The sequence below is a fragment of the Myxine glutinosa genome, chromosome 5 (genome assembly GCF_964187855.1).
Source record: "Myxine glutinosa chromosome 5, kmMyxGlut1.1, whole genome shotgun sequence".
Lineage (NCBI taxonomy): Eukaryota > Metazoa > Chordata > Myxini > Myxiniformes > Myxinidae > Myxine > Myxine glutinosa.
In genome coordinates this window covers 131,536,799-131,548,529 of record NC_136265.1, presented here as the reverse complement: position 1 = coordinate 131,548,529, position 11,731 = coordinate 131,536,799, and the positions used below count along the sequence as shown (strand labels likewise).

At 40.0% G+C, this 11,731-nt stretch overlaps 1 protein-coding gene across 1 annotated transcript in view; it reads right to left on the bottom strand.

Moving 5' to 3' along the window:
• The window catches only part of GNPAT (glyceronephosphate O-acyltransferase), a 67,949-nt gene that overhangs the window by 42,693 nt on the left and 13,525 nt on the right, over nucleotides 1–11,731 (bottom strand). Inside the window, exons 3-4 of the mRNA XM_068116199.2 lie at nucleotides 493–666; nucleotides 274–403 (exon numbers count right to left, since the gene is read on the bottom strand). Of these exons, the coding sequence (XP_067972300.1) occupies nucleotides 274–403; nucleotides 493–666 (304 nt within the window). The remainder of the gene's footprint in view (nucleotides 1–273; nucleotides 404–492; nucleotides 667–11,731) is intronic.

Genomic DNA, 11,731 nt, shown 5'->3' with positions numbered 1-11,731 from the left:
GCAATGATAAACCCTAGAAGTAATTTACAAACAACAATACTTTGGAAACAGGATAAAGGAAGGTGTGTGGAAATCGTGGGGTCATCTGGATTATTGGAACCAAGCACAACCATAAATGTTCTGCTGATGTCAGTCGGTTTGAGGTATGTAAAGTTTTCAATCCAAAAATCTTCAACAACTTCAACACCAACTGAACGATTTTGAAGAGACTACCAAACAGCTCCAAACAGAGCATCTGCACATGCCAGTTTCAGGAACCAAGCCAAAGATTACCCATGCCGGCAGCGATGACTGGCAGAGGCAAGTCGTACGAGTAGCACAAGAAAGACATCAAGAGGAAGTCTACGTAGCTTCGATGGCTTGGAAGCAGAACAATGGGGCACTCCCGCACAACCTTTTGTACCTGTGCAGGAGATGGAGAGGTCTGAATGAGGATGTGTGCAGACATTCTCCAAATACAAAGCCAATGACCATGCTGAAGTTTCTACATACCCTCTGCACACCCTCCTCATTGACCCGCACATGCCGAAAGAGGGCCTTGAATATCCGGCTCAACATGAAGGCGAAGGTGCGGACAACGGTCATGCCTTGGTTGTGGCCCATTTCTCTTAAGATCGACTGGGCCTCCTGTCGCAAGGCCTCCGTGTCTCCGTCTTCACCAGCCATCTATGAACCATAAACCGAGACATGTTGTCATTTTTAGCCCCCTGGTTGTTCTCTGCCTTTTATTTTCTCTTCTACTACCTGCACACAGGAGAAACTTTATATTTTTGTTCAAAACTTGAACGCATATTTACTTCTGCAGTTACTATTCCATTCCACGGCATATTATTTGCCAATGCCAGAAAAAACATGTTGTCAAACAAGGTTTTGGAATGTCAGACACTGCCACGATTTGCTCTCAGCACCGTGCAAAATTGCTTTCAAGGTGCAAATTGTATCTCAGAATTAACGGAATTGTAACTTTAACAGCCAACATGGAAAAATAATTAACGGAATTGGAACTAACAGGCAACATAGAAAAATTCAAATCGTATTGTTAATGTGCAAAGGCGTTAACATATTCGCACATATTCAGTTCTCGTATGTTTTACATTGGCAGGTGATGTATGGATGTTGCTCTTGCTGCTTTCAACCTCACCAAAAAAAAAAAAATGTAAAAAGTTAATTCTACTTTATTATTAGTCCCCTACCCGTGTACACCGCGGAGGGGACTATAGGCTTGCAAGCCGTCCGTCAGTCCGTCAGTCCGTCCGTCACGCAAAGAACAGTTTTCCGGACTTTTTTTCTAAACGCTTAATGCTAATGATTTCAAACTTGGCACATGGTTTCCTCATGATAGGTTACAGGTCAAATTCGAACTTCATGACGTTTCGATCCTTTTTAACAAGGTTATTGCACTTTGAACTTTGGGAATTCTGATAATTCTGATGATCCTTAACTCAGTGCCATTTTAAGTTTTAATTTCCTTAAAAAAAGATTTTCTCTGCAATAATTGGACCGATTCAGATCCAGTTTTCACCGGAGGAGGGACTCGGTCTGTAGAATATTTTAATGGTAATTATGACGTCACAGGTAACGTGGTTCGGCCGCCATATTGTTTTTCGTGGAAACACAAAAACCCCTTTTTCTCTGCAACGGCTGAACAGAACGAGGCCAAACTTTGCAGGCAGAATCGCATACCCATGACGAACAAAAAGTCAGCGAGCATGACATCATGCCTCACATGGTTTCAGAGTTATGACGTTTTTAAGCATGAACCTTTAAAACCGAGCTGCTCCCTCATTTTTGATCCAATCGAGGGGAAACTTCACAGATCTGTTCAGCACTAAAATGTCCTTTTGGAATTTGCGATAGGGCACGTGGTTTGGCAGATATCGTTAATTAAATGAAAATATTTTTTTAAAATGGATATCTCTTGTTAGTCCCCTACCAGTGTACAGCGGAGGGGACTATAGGTTTGCACGCCGTCCCTCCGTCCGTCGGTCAGTCAGTCCGTCACGCTAAGAACAGTTGTCCAGACTTTTTTTCTAAACGCTTAATGCTAATGATTTCAAACTTGGCACATGGTTTCCTCATGATAAGACACAGATCAAGTTCGAACTTCACGACGTTTCGATCATTTTTGACAAAGTTATGGCACTTTGAACTTTGGAAATTCTGATAATTCTGATGATCCTTAACTCAGTGCCATTTTAAGTTTTAATTTCCTTTAAAAAAGATTTTCTCTGCAATAATAGGACCGATTGAGATCAAATTTTCACCGTAGGGGGGACTCGGTCTGTAGAATATTTTAATGGTAATTATGACGTCACGGGTCACGTGGTTCGGCCGCCATATTGTTTTTCGTGAAAACACGAAAACCCCTTTTTCTCTGGAACGGCTGAACAGATCGAGGCCAAACTTTGCAGACAGGATCGCATACCCATGACGAACAAAAAAGTCAACGAGCATGACGTCATGCGTCACATGGTTTCAGAGTTATGACGTTTTAAAGCATGAACCTTTAAAACCGAGCTCCTCCCTCATTTTTGATCCAATCGGGGGAAACTTCACAGATCTGTTCAGCATGTCAAACTACTAAAATGTCCTTTTGGAATTTGCGATAGGGCGCGTGGTTTGGCAGATATCGTTAATTAAACGAAAATATTTTTTTTAAATGGATATCTCTTGTTTATTCTAGAGTTCTCCTCAAGCCGCACAGCACGCCCTCAGCCTTGTCTCGCGAACGTCAACAGCGCGACGCATCGCGCGCTTTCCGGAGGGGCGGAGCCAAGCCGAGCAACATATATATACACATAGATCATTGATCGTGAACCGGAAAATATAATAAATTACTGATATTTAGCGACTCAAAAGGTTATCAACAACTTATTTTCTCGTGCTTCTGCTGACCTGTCTGCAAGGTGTATAAATCGAAGTCCCGAGTGCGAATCACAGGTGAGCCCATCCTGAGGTAATTTGCGATTGGGAACGATTCAGAACCTGTGGGTGAATAACCCTTTTTAATTTTCCCAACAGTTTTCCGGACGACAGACTGCCGGTAGGGGACATGTATTGCAGCGCAATACTCAGAATGCTTCTTTATTCTAGAGTTCTCCTCAAGCAGCACAGCACGCCCTCAGCCTCGTCTCGCGAACGTCAAAAGCGCGACGCAGTGCGCGCTTTCGGGAGGGGCGGAGCCAAGCTGAGCAACATATATATACACATCGATCATTGATCGTGAACCGGAAAATATAATAAATTACTGATATTTAGCGACTCGAAAGGTTCTTTATCAACAACTTATTTTCTCGTGCTTCTGCTGACCTGTCTGCAAGGTGTCTCTTGTTTATTCTCTTGTTTGGTCTTGTTTATTTGTCTTGTTTATTTGTCTTGTAAACATTTGTCTTGTTTATTCTCTTGTTTGTCGGTATCGAAGTCCCGAGTGCGAATCACAGGTGAGCCCGTCCTGAGGTAATTAGCGATTGGGAACGATTCAGAACCTGTGGGTAAATAACCCTTGGTAATTTCCCCAACAGTTTTCCGGACGACAGACTGCCGGTAGGGGACATGTATTGCAGCGCAATACTCAGAATGCTTGTTTAAGTTGGCATCTCCACTCGTTAATGTTTTATTTTTAATTAAATAACTGTTTGTCAAAATATTTTTTTGTGTCATCGGCCTGTCCAACCAATCTGTGACAACACAATATGGTTCGTCGTATCATCTAACTATAATGCAGTTATCATGAATGTGGGTATGTATGTAGGTGAAATAGTGCCCCCTGGTGTGTGTGTTTGTGTGTGTGTGTGTGTGTGTGTGTGTGTGTGTGTCTGTGTGTGTGTATATGTGTGTGCGTGTGTGTGTGTATATGTGTGTGTGTGTGTGTGTGTGTGTGTGTGTGTGTGTGTGTGTGTGTGTGTGTGTGTGTGTGTGTGTGTGTGTGTGTGTGTGTGTGTGTTTAAATTTGTCATCAAATCAAAGATAATTAATTTGTCATTATCTTTTGGTGGAAAATCCACTATACTGTTTCTCATATATTTATATGTTTCTTCTATGTTGATGTGATTTTAATGTGTTTGTTAAACTACATTTATATGATATTTTATGTTTGTTCAATGACATTTCAAAGCATGAAAATGATGAAATTATACAAAACTAGGGCATGCCCGTACTATATATAAGCTAGGACGTGCCCGTACGTGGGTGCCCGTTCCTTGCCAAAAAAAAAAAAAAAAAAAAAATTTGTGTAGGGGTGTGTGTGTGTAAACATCCTAGGGCGTGCCCGTACGTGGGTGCAAAAAAACATGCGTGCAAACAACAACAACAAAAAAAAAACTTTGAAACCACGTGGCAGTAACGACCACAGAACCCCCCCCCCCTCTATTTACATGAATGGTTTGGTCCATTCGCAACGACCACAGAACCCCCCCCCCCCCTCTATTTACATGCAATGGTTTGGTCCAAAGCGAACGGCTTGCGGTGTTTGGTAAAGAAATCGCCATAGCTCGGTAACTACTTGTCCGATTAATTTCAAACCTTGAAAAGGCACATCCTCGGGTCCCCAGCAATATACCTGGCAAGTTGCAAGTATATCGGACCCGTGGTTGTCGAGAAACAGCGGTCACAGACAAACATACATACATACATACATACAAACATACAAACATACAAACATACACACAGAGATTACTGGAATTATAGATAGACTAGGGCATGCCCGTACTATATATATATCTAAAATTATATCCCCCCCCTCTATTTACATGAAATGGTTTGGTCCAAAGCGAACGGCTTGCGAGTACGGTGACAATCCCCCCCCTCTATTTACATGAAATGGTTTGGTCCAAAGCGAACGGCTTGCGAGTACGGTGACAATCCCCCCCCTCTATTTACATGAAATGGTTTGGTCCAAAGCGAACGGCTTGCGAGTACGGTGACAATCCCCCCCCCCCCCTCTATTTACATGAAATGGTTTGGTCCAAAGCGAACGGCTTGCGGAGTTTGGTAAAGAAATCGCCATAGCTCGGTAACTACTTGTCCGATTAATATGAAACCTTGAAAAGGCACATCCTCGGGTCCCCAGCAATATACCTGGCAAGTTTCAAGTATATCGGACCGGTAGTTGTCGAGAAACAGCGGTCGCATACACACACACACACAGACAGAGATTAGTGGAATTATAGATAGACTAGGGCATGCCCGTACTATATCTATATCTAAAATTATATCCCCCCCCCTCTATTTACATGAAATGGTTTGGTCCAAAGCGAACGGCTTGCGAGTACGGTGACAATCCCCCCCCTCTATTTACATGAAATGGTTTGGTCCATTCGCAAAGCCAAAGCGAACGGCAGTTACGAATCGCAGTTACGATGAATCGCAAAGTAGTTTTAATTAGTTTTAAAACATAGTTTAACGCCAACATAGTTTGCCAACGTGAAATAAATGAATACGCTCTCAAATGTGCCGTCCGAGGCAGAGTCTGTTCGGCACGTTCGGCACACGTGATAGCTCGCTGCTCTCTGATTGGTTGAATCGTTTTTTGGACATAGCTCGGTAACTACTTGTCCGATTAATATGAAACCTTGAAAAGGCACATCCTCGGGTCCCCAGCAATATACCTGGCAAGTTTCAAGTATATCGGACCGGTAGTTGTCGAGAAACAGCGGTCGCATACACACACACACACACACAGACAGAGATTAGTGGAATTATAGATAGATGAAAGGTGAAGCAGGGCAGCCCCCAGCTGAACTAGCCTCCCTGGGGACTAACCCTCCTCAGAGGATTTGTGTTCCTCGACAAGGTAATGCTGTAGTTAACTCAGATATCCAGGCTGTAGGAGGTGGCCATTCTGGGTTAGCCAATGGGGAACACTTGTCCGAAGTCAAAGTGCGTAAATGTGGGATTTGCAATTGCAAAACTTGTCTTATATTTACCACAAACAATATAATTAATTGTACAGTAATGGCTAGATGTTACAAGTTAAAAGAAACTAAAGAATTAATTACATGTAAAACCTCAAATATAGTTTACCTATTGACCTGTAGCAAATGTGCGATGCAATATGTTGGTGAAACAATGCAGAGATGTAATGTGAGAATGAATGCACACAGGAGCGGCATGAAAAACCCAGATAGAACGACTGGTTGTCCACTACTTACCCATTATTTTACTTCTGGATATTGTGAAAATGCGAGCTTCAGTGTTCAGGTTATAGAAAAGATAAGCGGAAATGGCCGTAAAAAGAATGGGATGGAAGATAAAACAATCACACAATTGCGTAAGCGTAGAGAACTTTTCTGGATTAAAGAATTAAGAACTGCTTACCCTTATGGATTAAATGAAAGAATTAATGACATATACACAACATAATGGACAAAACATCATCGCGTCTGTTGTTAACACCTTACCACGAGACTCTCAGAGACACAGAGTACATAACTATGGACGTAAATGTCCAATTATAGACACACCACAACAAATTGTAAATGAATGGTTAGATCTTAACAAATCAAATATCTGCACATTACTTAACAGCAGCAGATCAATACATTTAAAAAAAAAAACTGAAAGAAGTTTGGCAAATCGTGAACAGATTAATGGAAGAGGACGATCAAGAGGAACTCCCAATCCAACACATGGAAGCAATTCTGGACATGATTGATCATAAAATGTACAAAGAGAAACCTAAAAAAGTGAATCGTAGAAAAGACAATGATATCATCAAAATTATGTTTGATAACAAAGGGGTGGAAATGATAAATATCGAGAAAATACTTCAACATAAGGAAGTGTGGAGTAAACTTCCAGAAACAATACAACAGAGAGAGCGACCAAGAGTTGTGTACACTTTGGGGAATTCAATTCGGGGAATCTTCAACTACAAGGACACTGTACAATCTATAGACTTGGAGGAATGGTTAAATAACACACATCATTGTAATTGTGAACATTCCGCATTCAAAGATCCACATCATAAACATATTATCACAAGTGATCTCAGAATAGTGAAAGATAAAAGATTACGTGCATTACTTACAAAAGGACCAAATTATAGAGAAAATCAAAGAATAAAGCGGAATAAAGCAATGGAACTTACAATGATGGGACTGGACGAATGGATGAAAGAACAAATTGATAAACATAAAGTACCAAACACACAAATGGCTTTATGGTTGGAGGAGGTAGAGAAACATGTGAAAAGGAGAGTTGTTGATTTGAAAAGAAAAGTTCGAATCGATAAATCCAAAGGCAATTTTAAACAATCCAGAGACACGTGATTGCTTAAAGCAGCTTCAAACATAATATGTTATTGTTCCAATTGACAAAGCAAATAATAATATTGCACTTGTATGTAAAACATTCTATATTCAAACACTTTTGGAAGAATTGGGCCTAGACACGGGAATTTCAAAGACCTACAAAAATAAGTAACGATAACAAAACAGACTTGATACAACACCATACAAATCACTCAACGGTGAGAAGACCGCTAGTTCCGGATAAACACCATAAATTACCATTCATTTACTGGATCCCAAAAATGCACAAACACCCTTGTAAGATGAGGTTCATCATCGCAAGTAGAGAATGTAGTTTGAAACCTTTGTCGGGCAGTATAACAGCGGCAATGAAACTAATCTATAAATGCTTAAAAAACTACCATGAAAAAGTGAAGTTTTATTCTGGTATTAAGAAATTCTGGATCATTGACAATTCCAAACCGGTAATCGACAGTATCCACAACATTAATAACAAGGGTAAGGCAAAATGTCTTTCAACTTTAGATTTTTCCACATTGTACACAAACATTCCACATGACAAGCTGGTAACCGCATTGGACAGAGCAATAGATAAAGCATTTGCAGGAGGTAATAAAGTATACATTAATGTATATCACAACAGAGCACACGGGTCTGTAAAGGATAATCAATATTCATGCAGTTTTTCAAAAAGTAAACTCAAAGAAAGTATTCGATTTCTGCTAAACAACAGTTTCTTTACATTTGGCAACAAGATGCTCCAGCAGACAGTGGGCATACCCATGGGTTCGGATCCGGCCCCTTTCTTTGCAAATTTATTTCTGCACATGTACGAGTTTGATTGGGTCCAGAACATGTGCAGGAATAAATTAACAACTGCACGAAGATGCGGAAACATCTTCAGGTTCATTGATGATTTGTTGGCAATTAATGATGGATTTATATTTGAGCAGCTTCATGATGACATATATCCAAAAGAACTTGAATTAAAAAAGGAAAACCAAACTTCCACTTCAGTTTCCTTTTTAGAATTACAAATTGACATCCATAATAATAAATTTCACGCAAAATTATTTGATAAACGAGATGCCTTTCCATTCCACATTGTCCGAATGCCTTTCTTAAACAGCAACATTCCCAAAAAGCTATTTTATGGTATGGTTGCAGGTGAAATAATTAGGACTGTAAGAGCAACCACACACAGCTCTGAACTGGTCAATAAATTACAACAACTAGTCAGACGTATGTTAGCGCAGGGAGCTGTAGTTGGTAGATTAAAACAAGTTTTCTTTAAAATCACAAAACGACACCAAATCGAATTAGTAAAATACAATACGAATAGTAAAAATATTATTAATGAGATCTTTATGTAAATACAGTACAATATAATAATTAAATATACTACAAATCAATGTTGCTAGGAATCAGTGGTTGCTAGGATACGGCAGCATGCCAAAAACCGTTATAAATGACAGTTTGAACATTCGAAATAGAGTTTGATAGAAAGGTAGGTGGTGTGGTCATGCTGGTTGGTAGATTGATGTATTTAAGGGTAAGATGTGAATGATTTAATGATATCATATTATCGAGTGTGTAAGGAAAGTTATAAATATATGATAACACATTAAATCCCATTGCGAGTAAAGTTGGAATCAGTGATGTTGCATTGATGGGTTGACTGACTGCCTGAATGCAACTGAGGTTGTGGATCTACTGATGTACCATCTATTGATGTGGATCCATTATCGAGGTTGTGGATCTACTGATTTACCAGCTATTGATGTGGATCCATGATCGAGGTTGTGGATCCGCCGTTTGGAGAGGTCCTGGGCTGAAAGGATCGAAACCTCGAGGAAGAACGGTGCCCAGCTGATGATCCGTGCAGTCGGGAAACTAGTCACTTGCTTACGGGTTAAGGTTCTTCCTTTAGGTGGAGAAACTATGTTTGAGGTTTGCAATTTAAATAAAGTTGAAGATGGGATGTTGTGAAATTAACATCATTTACAGCAATCCTTTAAATTATTTAAGTTTAGGAACAACCGATACTGTACAATTAATTAAGTGTGTGTGTGTGTGTGCGTGTGTGTATGTGTGTGTGTCTGTGAATAAAAGAGATAGAATTGTGAGGAACAGAAATGAAAAAACGAGATGTGTGTGTGTGTGTGTGTGTATAACAGCGGCAATGACACATAGAGTATGTATATGTGTGTGTGTGTGTGTGTGTGTGTGTGTGTGTGTGTGTGTGTGTGTGTGTGTGTGTGTGTGTGTGTGTGTGCATCTACCAGGAGTCAAAGTAGATCCAAGTTTGACCCCCCAAAATAGGTATTTGAAACGACACTTTTTTCTCAGATACTACACACACAATTTCGATGAAACTTGACTACAACCTTCAGCACCCATGATTTACCAAAGTTTGTTCAAGGAATTAGAAAAGATGGGGTCTGAGAAGGTATATGGGGTATGGGAGGGGGTTGGGGGTTGCCCCCCAAAATAGGTATTTTTTCTTTGTTTGTTTAAAGTCTTATGATTACGTTAGTATGATCTACATGCTGCCCTGTCTTCTAGCAAGCATTGAAATTGGTTTAAAATACCTTTAGTCAGTGTAGTTAGTGCACTGCATTATTCTACCAGGTGAGCGCCCAGAGGTATTGCCCCTATTTTTGTATACCGAGTCGAGAACGTGTTTATACGAGCTGTTTCAGAAAAATAGTACATAAGCGCCTGTCGAAGATGGGACGTTCTGCTAGATTATAGAGGTTACTTTAACCCTGGTGTTGGGCTAGCGGCTAGGGTGCCAGCTTAGGATACCTAGGATCCTGGGTTCGAATCCCGGTCGATCGCTGAATTAACGCCAAGGGGGTTGACTCAGCCTGTCATCCTCCCGAGGTCGGCAAATTGAGTACCAGTTCACTGGTAATTCCCTGTTTGTCGTAAAAAGGCGACAAACAGGGCTGGCGGCAGGAAGGGCATCCGGCCGGAAAACATTGCTTCAAAAAGGGGACCAAAAAACAACAACAACCACGGTGCCCGAAAAAGGCCAACCCCCGCTTGCGGGGAAAAATGGCCTCTAAAGGTGTTTTTATTTATTTATTACTCTCCATGAGAGATTATAGAGATTACTCTCCATGAGAGATTATAGAGATTACTCTCCATCAGAGATTATAGAGATTACTCTCCATGAGAGATTATAGAGATTACTCTCCATGAGAGATTATAGAGATTACTCTCCATGAGAGATTATAGAGATTACTCTCCATGAGGGATTATAGAGATTACTCTCCATGAGGGATTATAGAGATTACTCTCCATGAGGGATTATAGAGATTACTCTCCATCAGAGATTATTCTCCATGAGAGATTATAGAGATTACTCTCCATCAGAGATTATAGAGATTACTCTCAATGAGAGATTACTCTCAATGAGAGATTATAGAGATTACTCTCCATGAGAGATTATAGAGATTACTCTCCATCAGAGATTATAGAGATTACTCTCCATGAGAGATTATAGAGATTACTCTCCATGAGAGATTATAGAGATTACTCTCCATGAGAGATTATAGAGATTACTCTCCATGAGAGATTATAGAGATTACTCTCCATCAGAGATTATAGAGATTACTCTCCATCAGAGATTATAGAGATTACTCTCCATGAGAGATTATAGAGATTACTCTCCATGAGAGATTATAGAGATTACTCTCCATGAGAGATTATAGAGATTACTCTCAATCAGAGATTATAGAGATTACTCTCCATCAGAGATTATAGAGATTACTCTCCATGAGAGACTGTAGAGATTACTCTCCACGAGAGATTATAGAGATTACTCTCCATGAGAGATTGTGGAGATTACTCTCCATGAGAGATTATAGAGATTACTCTCCATCAGAGATTATAGAGATTACTCTCCATCAGAGATTATAGAGATTACTCTCCATCAGAGATTATAGAGATTACTCTCCATGAGAGATTGTAGAGATTACTCTCCATGAGAGATTATAGAGATTACTCTCCATCAGAGATTATAGAGATTACTCTCCATGAGAGATTATAGAGATTACTCTCCATGAGAGATTATAGAGATTACTCTCCGTCAGAGATTATAGAGATTACTCTCCATGAGAGATTATAGAGATTACTCTCCATCAGAGATTATAGAGATTACTCTCCACCAGAGATTATAGAGATTACTCTCCATCAGAGATTATAGAGATTACTCTCCATCAGAGATTATAGAGATTACTCTCCATCAGAGATTATAGAGATTACTCTCCATGAGAGATTGTAGAGATTACTCTCCATGAGAGATTGTGGAGATTACTCTCCATGAGAGATTATAGAGATTACTCTCCATCAGAGATTATAGAGATTACTCTCCATGAGAGATTATAGAGATTACTCTCCATCAGAGATTATAGAGATTACTCTCCATCAGAGATTATAGAGATTACTCTCCATGAGAGATTGTAGAGATTACT